This window comes from Mycosarcoma maydis, chromosome 12, assembly GCF_000328475.2.
Source record: "Mycosarcoma maydis chromosome 12, whole genome shotgun sequence".
NCBI classification, from domain to species: domain Eukaryota; kingdom Fungi; phylum Basidiomycota; class Ustilaginomycetes; order Ustilaginales; genus Mycosarcoma; species Mycosarcoma maydis.
In genome coordinates, this window is record NC_026489.1 from 429,162 (window position 1) to 449,825 (window position 20,664).

General features: G+C 54.3%; 8 protein-coding genes across 8 annotated transcripts; 4 read left to right on the plus strand and 4 right to left on the minus strand.

Moving 5' to 3' along the window:
* Nucleotides 1-124: 124 nt before the first annotated feature.
* Nucleotides 125-1,831, minus strand: UMAG_04234 (uncharacterized protein; the record flags this gene model as incomplete). The annotated part of the gene is made up of 1 exon (XM_011392409.1): nt 125-1,831. One exon carries the CDS (start codon nt 1,829-1,831, stop codon nt 125-127), a length of 1,707 nt encoding a protein of 568 aa, XP_011390711.1.
* A 1,861-nt stretch (nt 1,832-3,692) lies between these two features.
* UMAG_12255 (uncharacterized protein) lies at nt 3,693-7,406 on the plus strand (the record flags this gene model as incomplete). Its single annotated transcript, XM_011392515.1, has 1 exon — nt 3,693-7,406. The coding sequence occupies one exon, from the start codon at nt 3,693-3,695 to the stop codon at nt 7,404-7,406; it is 3,714 nt and encodes a 1,237-aa protein (XP_011390817.1).
* A 164-nt stretch (nt 7,407-7,570) lies between these two features.
* UMAG_04236 (oxygen-dependent protoporphyrinogen oxidase) lies at nt 7,571-11,050 on the minus strand (the record flags this gene model as incomplete). The annotated part of the gene is made up of 1 exon (XM_011392410.1): nt 7,571-11,050. One exon carries the CDS (start codon nt 11,048-11,050, stop codon nt 7,571-7,573), a length of 3,480 nt encoding a protein of 1,159 aa, XP_011390712.1.
* A 579-nt stretch (nt 11,051-11,629) lies between these two features.
* On the plus strand, nt 11,630-12,518 carry UMAG_04237 (putative ubiquinol--cytochrome-c reductase; the record flags this gene model as incomplete). The annotated part of the gene is made up of 3 exons (XM_011392411.1): nt 11,630-11,638; nt 11,934-12,215; nt 12,423-12,518. The coding sequence occupies 3 exons, from the start codon at nt 11,630-11,632 to the stop codon at nt 12,516-12,518; spliced, it is 387 nt and encodes a 128-aa protein (XP_011390713.1).
* Nucleotides 12,519-12,908: 390 nt separating this feature from the next.
* Nucleotides 12,909-14,147, minus strand: UMAG_04238 (protein transporter YIF1; the record flags this gene model as incomplete). The annotated part of the gene is made up of 1 exon (XM_011392412.1): nt 12,909-14,147. One exon carries the CDS (start codon nt 14,145-14,147, stop codon nt 12,909-12,911), a length of 1,239 nt encoding a protein of 412 aa, XP_011390714.1.
* Nucleotides 14,148-15,143: 996 nt separating this feature from the next.
* Nucleotides 15,144-15,703, plus strand: UMAG_04239 (putative translation initiation factor eIF1a; the record flags this gene model as incomplete). Its single annotated transcript, XM_011392413.1, has 2 exons — nt 15,144-15,240; nt 15,351-15,703. The coding sequence occupies 2 exons, from the start codon at nt 15,144-15,146 to the stop codon at nt 15,701-15,703; spliced, it is 450 nt and encodes a 149-aa protein (XP_011390715.1).
* A 450-nt stretch (nt 15,704-16,153) lies between these two features.
* Nucleotides 16,154-18,664, minus strand: UMAG_10412 (uncharacterized protein; the record flags this gene model as incomplete). Its single annotated transcript, XM_011392462.1, has 1 exon — nt 16,154-18,664. The coding sequence occupies one exon, from the start codon at nt 18,662-18,664 to the stop codon at nt 16,154-16,156; it is 2,511 nt and encodes an 836-aa protein (XP_011390764.1).
* A 918-nt stretch (nt 18,665-19,582) lies between these two features.
* UMAG_04241 (uncharacterized protein) lies at nt 19,583-20,569 on the plus strand (the record flags this gene model as incomplete). The annotated part of the gene is made up of 1 exon (XM_011392414.1): nt 19,583-20,569. One exon carries the CDS (start codon nt 19,583-19,585, stop codon nt 20,567-20,569), a length of 987 nt encoding a protein of 328 aa, XP_011390716.1.
* Nucleotides 20,570-20,664: the final 95 nt, after the last annotated feature.

Here is a 20,664-nt window from a genome sequence, read left to right on the forward strand (position 1 = left end):
TGTATCGCGTATTCTTGATCCCGTTTGCATGTAATCTAGTCTCTCGCAATGCTTTTCGGTCCTGTCATTCGATTCCATCAGACACGGATGACAATGACGGTCGATTGAGTAAATCGATCTCGTGCTAGCGGGACGCGGACACCATTTTTACGTGCTCGATGAAGGTCTTTGAGATGGCCTCGAAGTGCGCCTCGTTGTTTTGATCGATCATCTCGCCCGCTGGAACGCCGAGTGTATACGTCGGTGCATATTTTGGCCAGAACTTGTGATCCGGAATGGCTGTGTCGTAGGAGATTGTGTCGAGCAGTGATGTTGCAGCTGCTTGCCTGTCTCTTTTTGCATCTTTCGAAGAGTCTCGCTCGTGCTCTGTCAAAGGAACAGGTTGTTTGAGTGAGGCTTCGGTGGGGCTGCGATTCCTCTCAGAACCATTGCTGTGGAATCGACCCAAGCAGACTGCAGTGAGAAGGCTCCAACAGCGAGCGGCATTTTCACTGTTGTATCCACCACCACCCAACAGGAGCACCGGCTTGTTCCAGCTCAATACACTCTGGATTGCCTTGACATATGCAGCAGCTGATAGATTCCACACGGCCATCGGATCGCCCGCCAATCCATCTACTCCGCACTGCACTACAACTATTTCTGGATCCCATGCCTCAAAAAGCGGCTGGATAGTACCGCTCATTATCCTCTCTAGACTATCATCGGATGTGCCGATACCGAGCGGGATGTTAAGCGTCCTACTTCCTGCCCCTGCATCACTTTTGAGCGATCCTGGAGGTGTGAAGCGTTCAGGATTGGCAGAAGCAGCATAGCATGGGAAAAAGCCCGGCGCGTAGTGATGAATGCTAAGCGTGAGCACGTTAGAAGTGGAATGAAAGGCTTCCTCCACGCCATCGCCCCAGTGAAGGTCAAAGTCAAGGTAGAGGACTCGATCGACGCGCTTGATGGTTGTCTTGCGGATCATTTCCACATCATCCTTTTCCTTTTCTTCTTCTTGAATGCGAGGAACGCTCGTGGTAACCGTGACCTTTCGGGGTTTTCGGAGCGAGAGAATGGCAAGCACGACGTCGTTGATGTAGCAGAATCCTGAGGCAGAACTTTTTTTCGCATGATGCCTACCTCCGTCCCATGCTATAGCGATATCCGCCTGACCCGTGGCAAGCAGCTCCGCGGCTGTAATTGCTGCACCCGCGACGAGTGAAACGTGTTGTTGAAGACCTTCGAATGCAGGACAGTCATCTTGAAGGCCAAATTGATCCTTTGCTAGAAGAATCCGTTTGTAGCCACCCTTGCTTTGAGAGTCAGACAGCGAGGAAGAGGGCCGAAGGCGCATTTCCATAGAGCTGTCCGAGCCGTGGAAAGATGCAACGGAAGCTTCCGAGTCGCTGCTGGATGCTTCGCTGTTCGATGCGGGGTTCCGATCCAGCTTGCGTCGTTTGGAGAGAGTACATTCGAGATCGCCAGCTCTGGCTCCCTTGCCCAGCTGTTTGACGAATGCCTCTTCGTGGTAACTTGTCAGCTGCTGATACGTTGCAGCGTTGGGCAGGTAGACTTTCGCGCGTCTTCGGTTCACATCCGCAGTTGGGCTGGCAGACGCATCCGCTCTGACGGCCAGAAGGAGCGCTGCTTTCTGTGAGGTTACGGATGAAGTGCCGGAAATATTCACATCGTCCTCATCGAGCCCGTCAAGATCGAGAAGATCGAGATGGTAGGCGAGCGAATGGACGAGTGACGAGCGACCTTTGTTGGATGGTAACAAATCCGCATACTTGACGAGCTCGGCCGAGACAATGTAGGCGACCCTAGGCGGATCCGCATTCATAGACATGCTGGTCGCCGTTGTGATCTCAAGACGACGTTCGTGATTGCCCTCAAGAGCAAGAGCACAAGCATGAGGGAGAGACTGCGAAGCTGCAAAGTGTCAGAATGCATACCGTCAGTCACGAGTGTGAGTGGACCCTGACTGTGGAAGAATCCCGAATTTGTGATTCGTATTCATGATTGCCGGCCAGCCTGTTGCGAGTTGTTGGACTAGGCAGCCCCGATAATCTTTGATCGGGGGTGAAGATCATAACTCGGGAAACGATTGTAATGCCAAGGACGAGGAAAGCATGCGCAGCCCAACAGCAGACGAAAAGCGGCTTTGGGGCTGCGGAGGTAGGCGAGCGAGAGACGTGCCAAGCCAGTTCATCGGCAGAAGCAAGTAAGTGCGAAATTTATGCGGCCAAATCGTTTTTCTACGTCCATGCTGTTGTATCGAATCATGAACTGGTCAGCCGGGCGAGCTAAGAAGAGAGCGTCACAGGAAGATGTCCGCGCTAATGTGTGTCTTTCCTGACATCATTGGCAAAAGGCGGAGGTCTGGCATCGGCCGGCCTAGGTTCACTAACAAGATGATCAGCTGAATGTATAGTCAAGACGGAGTGGCAAGCCGGAATCGAGCGATGGCTTCAAGGCGAGAACCGGAACAACGAGCCAACTCGGGAACGTCAAAGCAGTCGTGATTGTTTCACGTCAAAAGACGGATAGCAAGAAACACCGCCACACTGGGGTCTGCTTTGGTTGGCAATCACAAATGTGAGCACATGAGCAAGAATCACAATCGTGAATAATAAGTTAATCTCAGAATGGCTATGAGTCGTGAGTGTCGAAGTTGTGCCATTAAGTTATATTTGAAGCTTCGAGAGGAAGAGTTGATCCTCAGGAATCACAATCACGAATTCACGATGGACGAGAGGAAAACCTGTTGGCGGAAGTCGCGAGTGGATCAGAGCTGATAAATTGGCCAACTCACAAGTCTTGAGTCGTGAGTGTTCTGGCACCGGCTTGCTCGGAGCAGTAGCTGACCCGAGATCCAACGTGTTAGTAATTTAGGCGCAGTCAACGCACAGGAATTTGCGAGTAAGTTAGCCAATCGATTCCTCACGCGAAGAATAGGAGAATCCCAGAGCCGGATTCGTGCTTGTAGGCAGGCCAACCTGTTCCCCTTGGATGCGGAAAAGCCGGTCCAGAGGCGTCTCTGGATCTCGCTCAATCGCGACTGTCCCCACACTGATTCGCGATTGGTGATTCTCACTCTTCTCTCCATCCACCTTTCTTCCTGTCGAACACGGTCGCTGCTCGGTTCCCATTGTGGTGCAGCTTAAGCTCTTACGCCTTCATCTTCTCTCGTCATTGTGGCTTTGTCGATTCACCGGTTCGCATCTTGTTCGCAGCCTGCGAGGCTCTCGCTCGTCAACCTCGTCCAAAGGCGTCACGGTAGAGCAACACGTAACTCGGCCAGTGGGGATCATTTCATCCAATCTCTTTTGATCATCCCACCTGCCTCAACGAAATTGACCTGCCCATCAGCGTCCAGCGTCATAATTCGAGCCAACATTCGGCCATTTGGTCTACACGGCAACAGCTTCCGCCTGCACAACACCTCATCTGTTCATTCGGAGCCGGGAGTCTTTTTTTTTTGCTCTCACCACGCAGTCGCTGTCTCTGCTTCCCCGGCTCAGCTGGCACTACGTCCCACGTCTCAACCGGTTGAGACGACCGCCCTTTACGCGGCTTTCTTCCTGTTGCCGCTTCCCGATCATCCCTATACATTGATTCAGTCCGCTAGAACCACATCCTTCTATCTTTTCAACCATCGGGTTAGGTGCTTGCTGCTGTGAGCCACCCGCCTCTCGCTTCCCGTGACCATGAACACACCACCCAGGTTCTCCCACTCACGCCAAGGCTCCATCGAGCACACCCTACCCACCTCGTCTGCTGCGCATCTCCACCACCCATCTCTTGCAATGCACACCGCCAGCGGCTCTCACACGCCGGGCCATCACTCTCCTCTGACGCACTTTGGCCATTCTCTCGCTTCGCTAGCCTATCCTTCCTCATCTTACTCTCCCTACCGTACAAGTCAAACGCCCGCTACGTCCTGGACGCCCTCCAACTCTGCTGCTCTTCACAGTACCAACGCGACACCGTCGGCTTTCAAGAGAAGTCGGAGTAGAGATATCGAGGGTAACGACGATGAAGATGATGATGATGATGACGACGACAACACCAACGATTCGGACGAAGACGACGACGACGACGATGACGAAGAAGAAGATGAAATCGGGGACGACGACGAGGTTAGTGACTCCAAGGCCAAGCAGAGCGGCAACAAGCGCAAGCGCGACGCCTCGCCCAAGCCAGCCAAGTCGAAAAAGTCTGCGGGAAAGGACAAGACCGGAGGCGACAAGGCTATCAACGGAAAAGTTGCTAAAGACGACCTAGCAGCAAAGAAGCAAAAGCCCACACGTGGCGCTCGTGCCTGTACCAACTGTCGACGTCTCAAGATGCGCTGCGTTGGCGCCGAAAAGGGTCCACCTTGCAATCGATGCCGCAACGGCAACCACGAGTGCATCTTCGAGGAAAGCAATCGCGGCAAGAAGGGCGGCAAGAATCAAAAGGCTGAAGCCATGCAGCAGAGCTTGCGCAAGATGGAGCAGACCTTGGCCACTGTTCTGCGCAGCATCCGCGATCCTGGCCTTGCAGCACAGCACGGCGGCATGGTGACGCGCAGTCCTTCACCCACCTTGCCACGGGATTCTGAACGCTCATCTAACGAAACATACCGCTCAGGTCCACGCCTTACGCACTCGCATTCTTTCTCGGGTGATCCTTACGGCTCGCGGTCGCCATGGAATCGAATCTCTGATTCGTACCCGCCCCACTCCGCGCTTTCGGGTGCTTCGCCTTCCAGTGCTAGCCCCGTGAGCACCATCAACCCCAACGCTGTAGCGCAGAGAAGCGCTTCTTCCGCTGATGGAAGCCACAACTCGCCCGCTAACGCCCATGGCACCCGATTCCTCGAGCCGCTGCCGCATCACCATCGCCAGCAGGGGCGACCCAGTGCCTCCGGGCTCGAGGCTCGCAGTCGCAATTCCCGAGGCTCGCCGCGTCTCCATTCGCTGCCAGACAACACCCTCAATCCGCTTGGTCTTCTTGCCGAAGCCAGTCTCCACAATACGCATCGAGCACGCAAGCTCGCCCGCAGTGGCGCCAGCAACAGCAGCCGCGACAAGGATGGCCATGTCCCCGACGAGCCTATCAAGTCGGAGGGCGGCAACGATGAATCGTCCGCCAACCAAGCTGACGCAGCCGAGGGAACCAAAAGCAAAATTCCACTAGGCGTCGCCTCGCAGAACTACTTCCGCCCCGGTCCCATGACCATCCTTCCTCTGCGCCGCATCATCATCGAGCGAGAGATGCCTCCCGAGCTACTCACCCTCGGCATCGTCACTTCCGAGGAAGTGCTCGATCTTTTCGGCATCTTTTTCCGCAGGTGTACACAGCACGTCTGCCTGCTCGATGCCGAGTGGCATACTCCGACCTTTATCTGCAGTCGCTCGCCCTTCCTCTTCACGTGTGTCTGCACCGTTGCGGCTAAGTTTTACGAGCGCAGGCCGGACCTCCACGCCAAGTGTCTCGCTCTCACCCGTAAAGTTGCGTTCGACGTCGTCAACCGTGGCTTCAAGAGCATCGAGATTGTCCAGGGATTCCTGCTCATGGCCTTGTACGCACAACCCGCCGAACGCTTCGAGGAGGACAAGACGTGGATGTACAGCGGCATCGCTCTCCGCATGGCCACGGATCTCAACTTACATCGCAAGAGTGTCGCAACTTTCAATCACAGTCCCCACCCAGACGATCCCGCTGTGCTCGACCGCGAGCGCGAGATTCTCAACCGAGAGCGTACCTGGTACGTCTGCTTCGCCCTAGACCGCGGCCTGAGCATTCAGATGGGCAAGCCTTACACTATTCGCGAAGACTGGATAGTGCGCAACTGCCGCAACTGGGGCAGCCGCTTCAGTCGACCCTGGGATGTTGCGGTCAGCGCCATTGTTGATTTGTCTCGCATCAGTTCGAGGCAGCTCGATTTTCTCTATTCATCCACCACGTCGGTTTCGGGACTCAACACCGAGATCGATTACTCGCTCGTGCTTCCCGTGTTCAACGAGCAGTTGGAAGAGTGGCGCGAGGAATGGCGCTGGCGCGGTTTGTTTACTATGCCCGATGAGGCCAAGGAGTACATCGAAAAAAAGAAGCGTAAAAAGGCGCTCGCCGCCGAAAAGGCCACGGCCGCAGCCGCCAAGGACAGAGGAAAAGGCAAAAGCGCCGCTGCTGTAAAGAGGACTGCGGACACAGCGACGGGCACCAAGGAGGCAGTCGTCAACGGCGCTGCTGCTGATACGAGCGCAACGTACGATTACGAAGACGACGACGACGATGCCGAAAATTTGGATCTTAACACCCGCATTATGATCCATCATGTCAACTCTATTCCGGTTCGTTTCAGTTTCGCCGTACTCGTGCTCAATTCGTTCGGTCTACAGCAGGCGGTCGACCATCCAATTGGTGCGAGCTTGGATCGAGCCCAGTACTTTGCCAAGTGTTTGGAAGCTGCCAAGACGATTGTCAAGCAGCACGTGGGGCCCTGTTGCCTTAACATGCGGTATGCGCCCGACCCGCACATCTTGACTCTCGCCTATGCTTGTGTGTTCTTGCTCAAGCTCATTCGACCTGCTTTTGCTGGATATGTGGACGAAAATTCGATCGTGGAGCTGGTGCAGGGTGCGGTGGATATGCTTGAGGAAGCGGCAGTGAACGAAACGCACACTCCGTATCTGTACGCTTCGTTCTTGAAGGCCTTGCTGCAGGCAAGGAAAGAGCACACGACGGCTTCGAGGAGCGCTACAGGTTCTAGGGCGGCTTCGAGGGCGGTGTCGCCAGAATCGATGTCTCAAGAAGAGAACGGTGACGGAGCGGGCAAGAACACGGCTGCAGGTGGGGATGCCTCAACGGATGGTGTGGTCTGCGGTGAGAATCGCGAAGGCGGAGCATCGTCCAGCTTGGACCCAACGCACAACGCCGAAATGCACGACTCGACGGTCGCCGGCGCCGATGGGGCGAACGTTAACTGGCCCTCACAAATCTTCGCCGCGTCTTCGGGCATGGACGAATTCTGGGGCTCGCTCCTGCCGCCAGGCTTTACCCAGACATCAATGCACGACCTGTTCGGCGCGGCCGCTGTTGACAGCAGTCTGCCCAACGGCCACTCGCACCTCGCTTCCGAAGGCACAGACCCCGTCGAACCGCCACAGCAACACGCTACCAAGTTTGGCATGGGCGGAGGAGCGGCGTTCGACTTTGGCGGCGGTGCCATCGGCAACGGCAATGGCGGCGTACCGCTCAACTCGGCGGCTGCTAACGCTGCGCTCGCCAACTCGATGAGCATCACGCCCTCGGCAAGCGGTCATTTCTCCGGCACTAACACACCGCACGGCTACAACAGCAGGAGCAGGAGGGCTAGCGCCAGTCACTTCGGGTTGGGCGCCCTCTCGGGTGTCAACTTTGACTTCTCGTCCTAAAGTGACACGGGAGTGGTGCATGCTCAGGACAAGATGTAGGGCGAGTGCGCAATCAAATGTGGTTTAACCCAGACCAAGTTGTGATATCGTGAATGGACGTGTGGATGAAAGTTTCAGGTTCTGAATGCGGTGGAGTGGGGCGAAGGAGTCGAGAGTGTGCGAGACTAGTGTTGGAACTCAAATGGGTAGATATCGGGATCGGCGACTTTATCGCGGTGCTGGTCTGGTGCGTTGTTTTCGGCGCAACGCCTGGCGGTGATGGCCAACGCCTTGTACTGGATGCCCATACCGGATTCGTCGATCAGTCTGTTAGCGGCGTCTTTGATCCTGTTTTCATCGTGCGCGTCTCTGCCTTTGACGAGCGCCTCGGTACGCATCTGGAGACCCATGCCGACGAGGAAGTCGGCCTGGTCGATGGGGCCAAGATACCTAGCGTCTGTTGTGTGGATCGCCGACTTGAGATGCAGGAAATCCACGTTGACTGTCAGGTCGACTGTACCGGGGGAGTCGAAGACGCGGACGAGCGCGTGATTCTTGAATGCACGCAACGATGATCCGTAAGCTTTGTCGTCTCCGTAGTCTATGATTAGCCCTATGCCTCCTTCGGTGGCGTGCGAGAGTCGCTGAGTTTCTAAGCGACGTTCTGCTTGCAACCGCTCGGCTTCGAGTGCTGCTTCTGCCTTAGCCTCCGCCGAGCCTTCGGGTGCTGAACGAGGAGCTTCTTGTTTTGGCGAAGACGGAGCAGACGCCGATCGGCCAGCAACAATCTCCCCCACCCTTCGCGCCACCGCCCAGGCTTCCGGACTCACCTCCACCCGCTGTCCCGGCTCAAGATGTTGGAAACGTGGATTGTTTTGCACCAGCATCTGCGCCCATGGCGTCGGTGTGGGGCTGAGCACAAATCCAAGCTCCTCGTTCTGGGCTTGCTTCTGCAAGTCTTGGCCCGGCTTGAGCACTGTAATGCTAGACGTGGGTTTGATGCCCACCAACACTTCTCTGAACTTTCCATCCACTCCTTTTTCAAAGATATGCGTTGGCAAAGCATCAAAGAACTCGTGCGCCGTGAGGATCGTTAACTCTTCCGGAATCACCGGCACCATGTCTATACCCGGAAACCATTCGACTACCACACCGTCTGCTCCAGCATCTTCCTCTGCGCTCACCACTCTCTTTCCGACTACACCAAGAGCCTCTTTGATCGCGTTTAGCTGAAGCTCCATCAAGCCCTCGCTAGTCTCGACAAGATGTATGCGCTTCAACGTCGCCATGAAAGGCTTGAATGTTGCAAACGTCCTCAGCATATCCGCTAGCAACGTTCCTTTACCCGGACCGAGCTCTACAATCCTAGTTGCTGATGGTGCGCCAACCGACTGCCATCGTGCCAGGTAGAAGATGGCGACAAGCTCGCCAAACACTTGCGAGATCTCGGGAGAAGTGATAAAGTCGCCTCTGCTGCCAAGCACCTCGCGTGATGTAGACGGAGAATTCGCAGACGAATAGTAGCCCTGCATCGGATCGAGGAGGCAAGTTCGCATGTATGTCGAGACGGGCATGGGTCCAGAGGCACGGATGCTGTCCAGCAGGATCTCGTTGAGGCTCTTTGTTTTCTTGTCTGCAGAGCTGACAGGCGTGGAACGAGAAGAAGACGATGACGACGAAGAAGAGTTGGACTTCTGACGAGTGGTCGAAAAGGCCCGTGTGTGAATGCTGCCAGCAACAGCGAACTGATTAGGTGTTCCCGTGATGGGACCCATCAAACCTTGAGGATTGACGCTGGGGCGTGTGTCGCCCTTCCTCGCCTGAGCAGTGATGCTAGTTGCTTTCTGCGACGGGGGAACAGGAGGGATGGCAAAAGAAGCGAGACCAGTCACGATCCGCTCCCCACCGTGCAGTTCTGCGTCAACAATCTGCTCTACTGCCTCCGTCGCATAGGCCACGCAGTCATTCAAACTAACGCCAGTGTAGCTAGCGCCGACAAGAGTCAGTTTGCTGCCTAACAGCTCGTCCTTCTCCAGCGCCTTGTGCAACTGCGACATTCGAACCGGGTGGCCGACTAGGTACCATGGAATGCAGTCTTTCTGCATTGTCGCCCTGACACTGACTTTCGATGCGTCTTCGAGCAGGGAACGATCGATTCCAAGATGCTGGGAAACAGCGTTGATAGCGCGCGCTCTCATGTCCGCCTCGCTTGGGAGCGTTTCCAGATCCGCCCAATGCGAGCCACCCATCATGACGGTCAACTTGACCGGTCGTGAAGCAGCACACACGGAATCCTGCTCCGGAATAGCATCGCTGTCAAAAACAACGCCTAGAATGCCATCTTGGTTTCCTGGTGACGTGCGTGGGATAAGATATCCGAACCCTTCCACGGGAACCAAAGGCTTGCTGGATGATGCGACAGCACTGGGGGAGATCACGAGGTTAACAACGCCCACATTTGCAGATGGGTTGTGGCTGAGATGCGGCAGCTCTGCGTCAGATGGAAGAATCTGTGCGAGCCGTGTTGAGGGAATGCTCGAAATGATACGATCCACTACCATTGTCTCACCGCTTTCTGTATGAAGAGTGGTCTTGCCCGCTTCGTTACGGTGTATGGACTGAACAGCGTCACCTTTCTTAATCTGCACATTGTCGTATTCTGCTAAACGCGACTCGAGCGCCTGAACGATCTCTTGCACGCCTTCTTGGAAGCTGTAGACGCTGATCGACTTGAAACTTTCGACCACATCCTTACCCAGCTCCTTTTCAATATTCTCGAGACGCAGGTCTTTCGCCGCCTTGACGGCCGCCTCCGGTTCCGGCAAGGCTCGATGACGCTTGTTTCTCTTGGTAGACAGCATGCTGCGCAGCACACTGCCGTGCACTCGTTCAGCTTCCCATAGGAATGGAAGGACAGCGCGGATGCTGAGCTTCCTCGTATCACCGGCATAAATTCCATGAATCACGGCTGAAACGAGGTTCTCGGCGAGACCATTACCAAAACGACGCGAGACAAACGAATCGACGCTTTCGTCTTGGATCCACTCTCGTTGTTGCAGACGCTGCTTTTCAGACTTGGATTCGGAGCGTGGACGCAGGAAGCGGGAAGGAACACGGGGCTCGCGCAGCACGCCAGGAATGATGGCACGCAGGAAGGGTAGCTTGAAGAGCGCGGACAAGAGGGAAGGGATGCTGCTAGGAAGCTTTGCGAGTCGATCCGGGTAGTAAAGGTATCGATTCTGTGCTGACGGCGCCGTCTTTGGAACCTTGAGCATCCTCTCGAGCAGTCCTAGTGATCGAACAAGTTCAAGCATCATCAAACCAGAGTAGCCGGCGGGTCGAATGCTGCGTGGACCTTGTTCGATCAGCGCCGTGACGTTCTGAGCGGCTCCGTCTGCAGTTGGAAGAACGATGCGTTCGGATCGAATCCATCCACCGAGCCGATTCTGATGTTCGAGAAGGACAATGTTGTATCGATCCTTTGGTAGATGCTGAGCAAGACGATATGCAGAGGTGAGACCAGAGATACCACCGCCAAGCACAGCTATGTATTTCTTGTCTGTGACTGTTGCGAGCGCTCTTGTCGAGGACGAGAGAGCCTTGTTTGGGGTCACTGCCGGCCGCGGCAAGCACTGCAGCCGTGACGCTGTTCTTGTAAGCAGCATCCTCGTCTATCGTTATGGAAGGAGGTGGCTCCAGGAAGGCTAGCGAAGCAATGTATTTAGTCTAGCCTTTACATTCCGAGTTTGGCCAATCGTGAATCACGAATGGCTTCGCCCCCGGAGACTTTTTGGCGTGTGGAGAAGACATCTTCGAGATCGAGCGGTCAGACTTATGTCAGCAGGGAGAAAGAAAGACAGAATCTGACATTTTGAATTCCTGGAAAGAACGTGGGACCCGTAGGAACAAGTCACCAGTCGTGAGTAGCGTCCGCGAGATTCCGATTTGGAATTCACGTTTGTCGCGCGCCAAGCGCTAAACTCAAGATCCTAGTGCTTTGAAGTCACTTCAGGTCAAATTTGGAGTGGTTTACAGCGATTTGTAATCACGCGGCCAAGGGACGAGCAAGACTTGCCGGTATTTCGTGCGAGCGGAACAAATCAGTCGGGAGTGATTTCTGGAAGAGCGACAGACAAGTTGGCCACTCCGCCATCGCAATTGTAACAAGCTGTGTTTGCTCGTCGTCGCGGTCAACATTTCACACCATCACCTTCTGATCTCCTTACCTATACACAACTGCAAAGATGGTTCTCGTACGTACTAGCGCTCGCAATAGCATCTGCCGCGTTTGACATCGCATTCCATGGCTTTTTGTTGCTGCGTCATCTGGGCCAAATATTGGGCGTTGTCGTCTTGACGGCTTACTGACCCTCCGCTCTTTTGCTTCATTCCTACATTCGAATCTGCTGTAAACACGCTCAACCACTGCATTGACCCGACTTATCACACTGCATCACATTTGAACCAACCAACGCTTGTTACTGCTGGCATTTGTGAACACAACCATCTGCGGCGTCGCTGCTGCTTTGCTCTGCCGACGCAAAACAGGCACTTTCTGGTATCAGCCTTGCCAAGTACGTCCAGTCGTCGCCGGCTCTCATGCGCATCCTTAAGCCGGTCGCCAACGCCTACGCCAACGCAACCGGACACCGACAGATGGGTCTCCGTTATGACGACCTGCTCATCGAGGAGTCGGACCGCGTCCAGAAGGCGCTCTCGCGTCTTCCCGAGAAGGAGGCCTACGACCGTGCTTTCCGTCTGCGACAGGCTTCTCATCTCTCGGTGATTCACCGTGAGCTGCCCAAGGAGCAATGGCTTCCTGCTAGCGAGGTAAGTCTGCATATTGGAAGAGAAAACCGGGTGAAGCGGGTGTTGAAGAACGAGGCGACAAATGTTGTCGTGCAATAATGTGTACACAGCTGCAGTTCAGGCTGCTTGTCAACAGAACTGACCCGAGTGCATGGATAACCCGGGACACGATGTCTCTTTTGATTGCTTGCTAATTCGATGGACCTCTTTCTCTCTTTACTGGAACAGGACAAGCGATACCTCACCCCTTACGTTCAGGAAGTCGCCAACGAGGAGTCGGAACGTGCCGCATGGGACACCGTCTCGGTCAAGAAGGGTCACTAAACTTCCCATTGCACTCCTCTATTCCAACTGGCTCTCGGTATGAACGCATCTATCAATACATGGAAATGCGACGAGAACTTGCTCTCATTTCGTGTGGAAGCATAGTCTCGCGAATCGTTTTGTGCATTGTATCTATCAGTGTTGTTGTACAAGAAGACGGGAAGCAGTCTGCTTGCTATCTCGCGTTGCATGCGAGCTTGTAGATCTGCGAATCATTACCGTGAATAGCGCAGCGTAGGTCGGTCGCCTTTTCCAGCCAGGGCTGCTCATTTGTGCCACAATGCTTGCCGTTGTCACACGTCTTCTGCCAACCCACACTCGACATGGTTCAGGGAGTAAGTTCGCATTTGAGATGTCCAGACCTTAGCTTTGCAACGCCTGCGCCACCAACTACACCACCTTCTTGGACACAGGAGCGTCCTTGAAGATACCAATGATGAGTGCCCAACCGAAAACGATCTGCACGACGGCGATACAAAACAAGAACTGGATCCTTCTTGACCTCTGTGCGTGCGTAATTGTCTGGCTGCTGGGCGAGCTCGGATCGGGGAGCACAACATACCTGAGACTCCTGAGCAAGAAGAACGCGTTGGCTGCAAAGCAGTACAAAAACACGCTCCAGTACACCAGCCCCCTCACCTTTAACAAGCCAACCAACAAGGTGATGAGCGTACCGACGAATTTGTAGCCAGAGTACGCAAGCAGATCCATCATGGTGTGATCGCCTTGGATGTTGAGGATGTAGGTTCCAAATTTGATCGCTGCCAGTTCGACGAGGATGATGGCGAGCGCGCGCGATGCACGTAGGCCAAGCACTTCGGGGTGGAAGCGCGATTCGAGACCCAGGATGACTGATGTGACGATGATGTACGTGACAAAGGCCATGGTGGGGATGTAAAGATCGGGCGAATTGACATCGTCTCGTGGTGGTAGGAATCCTTCTGCGCCAGAAGAAGCGGTCTTAATACCGGATGGCGTTTCCGCATAAGCTGACCCTACTCCACCAACAGCGGCTGAATGGCGATGTGCACGAGACCAAGGTTTGTGTCGCCATGGGAACAGTACAATACGCAATTTGTGCAGAACGTACGAGTTGGAGACGTTGAAGTAGTGCTTGAGAACAGGCATGGGGAGAAGAGCGTTAAAGTTTTTCTGAACATATTCGCCTCCCACGGCAGCCATGTGTTGTCCGAACTGAACACCCATCTGTGCGGTAGCATCGTTCATGATCGGAACTCCGCCTGCGCCGGAAAATCCACCAAACCCTCCCCAACCCTGCTGCTGCCCAGCTACATTGCCGCCTGCAGCGCTGGTAAAGTAATTCTGAGTAGGTGCAGCACCAGGCTGGCCGTACGACGACGAAGAAGCAGCAGCATACGGTTGCGTAGGAGGCGACTGAATGGGCGGAGATGCGAATCGCTGGTACCCGCCACCTGCGGACGCCTGCAAATTGGCCGCAGGTCCTCCTCGACGATTTGCGGCCGAGACGTGTGGATCTGTCACCGAGGCTTGTGGTACTGGATTAGGCGAGATGGGCGGATCGGGGACTTTGAACGGCGGGTGGGTGGGGATAGGGTGCTGAAGCGGCGGAGGTGACCGTGATGGATAGTCTCCCTGTGGTTGGTACATGATGACAGGCCTGCTCGTTTGTAGAGGAAAGTGACAAACTCTCGACGATGAGCCGATAAGTTGGGCGATGATATTGCACAGGTCGATGAAGATTGAAAGTGTCGTCTTAGTCCGGAGCCAATCACACGGTCAGGAGCGTCGACCACAGAGTCAGAGGTGTCTTGAGGCGTAAATGTGCCAAAAGTGCTACTATTGGTCGGAAAGCTCGAATGTGGACCTCGAGGCAGATAAGTGTGGAACCGAGAAGTCGGTGGTGTAGATAGTGATGTGTTGAAGACAGGAAGGCGGAAGAGGTTTTACTAACGTGGCCTGGTTTGTTGGCCTGTGCTGCTGATTTGTGTCTGTCTCACCTCTCTCTCACCTCTCTGTGTCGCCAGCTCACTTGACGCTTCACGCTTGACGCTTCATGCTTGACGCTTCACGCTCGAATCGTGAATTCTTCCACTAACACGTCAGCGTGCGATGCGTGATTCGTGATGTTCTTCTCTAAACCTGACGAGTTCGTGGTTCTCAAGAATCTGACATGTCGCAGCATTTTTCCTTCGTTCACCTCATGCTCGGGCCTTTTGCTGCTCAGTCGTCTCGGTACACCTCTGTTTTTTGGATTTTTTTTTTTCAAAGGGCTCAACTCAGCTTTTCTGTCAATCATGAATCTGGCAAAAGAGCTGTAGTGAACGGTTGTGACGCAATACAACCTTTTCTTCTTGGTTACTCACGCACAAAGCATTTACAAAATTGAGTACCTGTCATGTACAGCGAGATTCATTTCGCTCTCAGATGTGAATACAAATTCAATTGAAGATTCTGTGATTGTGCATTGTCAGATCCTTGAAGGTTTTCGCAGCAGAGCGAGGTACAATCGTGATTCGTGATTGGGCACCTGACGGAGGGCGGCCAAGGCGGTTCCAGATGATGTGACTCTGCTATTCACACCTTCTTCTCCACCATTATCCGATCTCGGATTGATACATACCGCAACAAATCCACACGCTCAAGATGCCCAAGAACAAGGGAAAGGGAGGCAAGAACCGTCGTCGTGGAAAGAACGACATTGGCGATAAGCGCGAGTTGGTTCTCAAGGATGAGGGTCAAGGTAAGCCATCTCCGCCACCCGATGCTTGATCGACTATCAAAGCCGCCCTCGATAGCCCTCGATATTGACAAGCTTATTGGTTTTGTTTTGCTTGCTTTGTTTTCGACTAGAGTACGCCCAAGTGCTCAAGATGCTCGGCAACGGTCGATTGGAAGCCCAATGTTTCGACGGCGAAAAGCGACTGGCACACATCCGTGGCAAATTGCGCAAGAAGGTATGGATCAACCAGGGTGACATCATCCTTATCTCGTTGCGCGACTTCCAGGATGGAAAGGCCGATGTGATCCAGAAGTACAATGCCGACGAGGCACGTGCGTTGAAACAGCAGGGCGAGCTGCCTGAGAGCGCCAAGATCAACGAAACCGACACATTCGGCGAAGAGGAGGGCGGAGAGGTCGAGTTTCAGGAGGGAAGCGATGACGAAGACGAGAGCGATGATGATGAGGATCTGGACGATCTTTAGATGCTTCGCGTGCGTCGCTATGCTACGAGCGTCGATTATGTCGGACTCTGCAAAGCAGATTCGGTCGCATCGATCGCATCGATCGCACCGATGGTTTTGCTGGACACACCCAAAGCAGGGTACCAAGCAGCATCGCAACGGCACCCTCAGACATCGGTGCCAACAGTGTTTTCAGGAGCAAATCCATTCCGCTATGAACACCGCCTTGCAGTGAGACCGACTCTTCATACGGCATCCATCTCAATTCGCCGTTAACTCGCTCGCTCATTTTACTCACACCTACTTCTCACACGCATGCACTTATTTTCACGCCGTTGTATCATAATACACCCCACAAAAAGAGATCAGAACTCTATTTCGCCTTTTTCGCTTCTCGCAGCACATTCTTCGCCCGCTCATGGTGCACATGGAGCGAGAATTGAGATCCATTCCATTCGCGTTGTCAGCCATCTACGTCCAAGGGTTTTGACCGTCGTCTTCGTCCATGCTGCGACGTGGTTCAGGGAACAGAACTCTGCCCTTCAAAAACGCCTCGTTGTTTTGAACGTCGAGTTCTCTGCTTATCAGCACATCTCCGCTCTCATCTCCTGTATTGCTTGCGTTGCCATGCTCAGTTGAATCTTGCAGTTCCACCTTGGAGCGTTCCGGGTTCGCTTCTGTCTGGGGCGAGCGAACGGTGACGGCGGCGGCGGTGGAACTGGGAGGGTTGAGCGGGGTGTTGGGCGAACCTTCTCGCTCCACGATTGCGGCCGAGCGTTTGCGCTCACCAGGTGGGGTGGAAGCACCGGAAGCGGAGGGGGTGTACTGTTTGCGGAAGATTCGCGTGCCTTTTCCGGCACGAAGCGCCGGATCGCCACGACGGCGTTCGAGCAATCGCTCGCGTTCTTCCGCCTTGTAGTCCTCGACGACCAAATCGACCGCTCCGTAAGGATCCAGCTTCGGCGACGACTTGGAGTGCTCAGCAGACGCCTGAGATGCCGATCCTTCGGCTTGTTGAGTTTCAGCTCCATTGGCAGAAGCGTTGCTTTGCCAAGCCTCACGATAGTTGTCGGTTTCTCGGTCCCATGCCAACCACGCAGACTTGGACTTGCGTTCGGCATCAGTCGAGCCATTTCCGCTATTGCCCTCCTGCGCCGTGCGCTTCTTCGTTTTGACATTTGCTCGATCAGCTTCCTTCTTAGCTTTGCCCTTGGACGTACGTCCAGCCTCTCCGTTCGATTTGTCTGGTTCATGGACGCTACCAGACACATCACCATCGATCACTTGGTCCTCGCCCAGCTTCTTCTTTGCACCCTCCGACTCGTTCTTTTTGGAAATAGTACCTTTTCGTCGACGCCTATGAACGATCTCATCATCCTGCTGCCATCTCGTGTTTCTAGCTTGCTCTCGATTGATATCGATGTTGGGATACGCATAGTCACCGAAATGAAGTGTACGTGACTTGTGGTATGCATCTTCTTCCTCCTCATCAGGATCGTCGAACCTCAAATCTTCCGCTTCTTCGTCCGAATCGAGGCGTCTCTCTGCAAAAAAGTCGAGCCCCTCGCCCGCGTGCCGCACAGCGCTTCGAGCTGCGTCTTTGGGATTGCGTAGAAGCGGACTGCGTTCCGAGGTGGCTTGTTCTTGAGCCACGTCCGGATCATCGTGAATGATATCGTCGGCCTCCTGCGGCGTGAGAGGGGCGTAACCTTCGAGTTGCATGCGCTTATCGTTGATGTAGCGCCTTAGCTTCTTGAGTGGTCCCTGGTGGCGTGCGCCTCGGGTTGCATCACGAATATCACCAGTGCCTCGCTGCGGAAGCCAGTATTTGCCTTTGCCGCCCTGCGTATATCGCAAGCCTGCTTTCGATCTGCGCTCGCGAGCCAGAGGCTGATGAATCACGCCTTCACTAGGCTCGAATGTCTGATACACGTATCCTGTGCCGCGTACTGTGGTGAGGCTGTCGGAAAACACGTCGTACATACCAATACAGTCGCGCAACGCATAGTACACCGGGAGACGCGCTGCATAGTGTGCAAACGGATCGATGTAGTCGGTATGCGAGAAAGCCCATGCGTGACCGAGGGAAAAGATGGGCATCTCTAAGCAGATCATGAAATCTTGGATCGCCATCGAGATGTAGTCAGGATCGTAGATGGGCCCGACCTTTTTGATCAGGCCAGCTGCGACGAGGATGGAAATGCCAAGCCCTTGCCAGAAGGAGAAGAAGATGATACCTTTGATACAGAGAAATTTCGAAGTAACGCGGAATGGCTTGAGATCGTCGTTGAGACACTTCCAAAACATACCGAGGCAGTACAATGACAGGAAGACCGAGACGTTGTAGGTGAACGAGACCCACGTGTAGCCATTGCTAGCGGAGATCTTGCCCTCCTCATACTTGCCAGCTGCTTTGAGGATGAGCGTGGCTAACGCAAGCACAGGCTTGACCTGAACGTACTGCAACACACCACGTTTTAGTGCGAGGAAGGTGTAAGGATCCGAAGCATCCATGTCGTGCAAAAAGAGGTTGGCAGGGAAAAGGTGTTCCTGAGGCCGTCGACCGTGCAGCAGTACAATGAGACTGCGTTCGCCGCCAAGGTACTCGATAAGAAGGTTGAAGAAGCAGTAGATGACAAAGGCTTCGTACAGGTCGCGGAAGAGGTCGATGATGTCGGCAAGCTGGAGCGAATAGAGCGAGATGACTGATGCGATCGAGTAGATGGGAACCATGAGCAAGAGTCGCACTACGTACCGCTGCAAGGTGGGCTTGCGATAGTTTTTGAGCTGCTTCCAGATAAGATAGACCGAGAAGATGGAGGCAAAGATGGCTGAAAGTGTCGAAACGACGAGCAGGGGGATGGGAAGCGATCGTCCAGAACCGCTACCCTCGGGGCTCTCGCGCTGTGGTTGTTTTGCCAGCAGCATTTCGCCCGCTGGCCAAAGCGGCAAGTCTTCCACTATGGCTCGTAGAAGCGGCATGGTTTGTCCTGGTGAGCAAGTTGCAATCAGATCAGAATTAAGAATGCTGCTGCACACTATCAGCAGCCAAGGTCGTTTGTAATCTTGCTATGATTAGCTTGTCCTTTGTGCCGTTGTCATCATGGCCGTCACCATCATGGAGAAAAGAGCGGGTCGTGGTGTACGCTACTTGCACGGTATGTGTAATCGTGTGCGGGCAAGGAAGGTGGGCCGGAGCAAGATGGCAGATGAGCAAATCGGGAATGTCGCTGAGAGACTCGCTTCGCAAGGGCTCAGTCTCTCTTACGTCTTCTGTTAACTTATGTGGAGAGTTGCAACTGCAAGACGAGAGTGAGGCACTCACGATTCTGACTGGCCGCCGCCCTTGCCTCCACACTCGTCCCTATCACGACGGCTCAGGCACCGAAGCTCCCTCGTGCCTCCTTTACGCCTTGCTTTTTCGCGTGTCGCACGGTGCGTGTGCGTGTGGCGCATGGCGATTGGAGAGAAATGTTAGGTTCTAACCTCGCACATTCTGATACATTTTCGTGATTCGTGATTGCGTGTCGCATGCGCGTATGCGCGTGGTTGCCGTGAGTTGATTGAGTCGTGAGTGTCGCGTGCCGGCGTCACCATGCAGCTGTCAACCCGCCAGCCATTCGTGATTATCACAAACTCAGGGGAAGGGAAAGGGGTTCAAACCAACACAACAACACTCACTCTCTGTGACTGTTTTTTTCCTTCTCGATTCACGAATTTCTGGCTTTGAGCCTTGTCTTGTTTGTACGGCCTCGCCCGCCTTCATAAGCCTCTTACCAGGAACGCACTCGATAGTGGGAGTTGAGAAGACTCTGCGCGCATCTGTGCTTATGAGGTGGAGCATTTCTCAACCCGCTCTCAGCCAACGTTTCATCTTTGGCATTCGTAGAGGCGTACAAAATGAGCCTGTTCACCGACCTGGCGAGTAGCACGTCGGTGCTGCTATTCGGGCCTCCTGCACCAATACAAAAGGACATGGAAACTCCTTCTGCTCCTGCTGCTTTGGAACCGAGTTCGATCAAAGTGGCGTTACTCAAGCCACAGCTTGGACTGGTGGAGCTCCAACCGCGCGGGATGTCGGACACCAAGCGCAGCGCAAAGCAAGACGAATTGCCGCTTCCGCCACCACCAGAGGACCCGACATCGATCTTGATCAACGTGGGTGTATCCGCATTCAATCTATTGGGCAGTGCGGTTGCTGGAGTTGGAAGTGCTGCTGTGTCTGCACTGACATTCGCCACGGAGCCGTCGAATTCTTCTACCGAACCCGCGGTGCAGGAAGCCTCGGAGACGGCGCGGGAAGGCACGTTTCTGAGAACGCTTTCGACTGCGCTGCTTGCACGAGCGGTATCTGCACGAGATGCAGCAGTCGCTTCGGCCACCAGTTCTGCATCTTCGTTTGCGAGCACCGCCGCACACGCGATTTCAGACGCAGCCACTGCAAGTATCGACTATGCTACAGGCACAACTCTACACCATCCCCGCTCTCCCAATCCCATCCACGATGCATCCAACTCGTCTACCGTCAAGAGATCTTGCACAATGCCAGTTCAGCTCAGTGCTACCGGAGAACCTTTCTCATCCGACCCGAGCATTTCAGCTATGCAAAGAATCCCTGACCATCCATGCGGCCATCACACGCTCGATGCACAGCGCAAACGTTTGGTTCACTGCTGTTCCGCCCCCGACGTGCTAGCCTCCAGAGACGAGCAGGTGTGCAGCTGCAAGTGCACCGCTATAGATGGTCAAGCCAACGAGGTGGGTAAAGACGGATGCGATTGTAGCTGCCACAGTATCACAAAGCGGCAGTCGGGTCATTTTCATAGAGTCGAACAGCTGGTCAAGGGGACTAAAAGGGTGGTGAGGGATATCAAGAATGTCATATGATGCAGCGCCTCTCAAATTCATCGGACAATCCTGATAAAGCATCAAACATGGCATGCCAGTGACGGTCATGTTGATCAAACGATTCGGGCCATGCG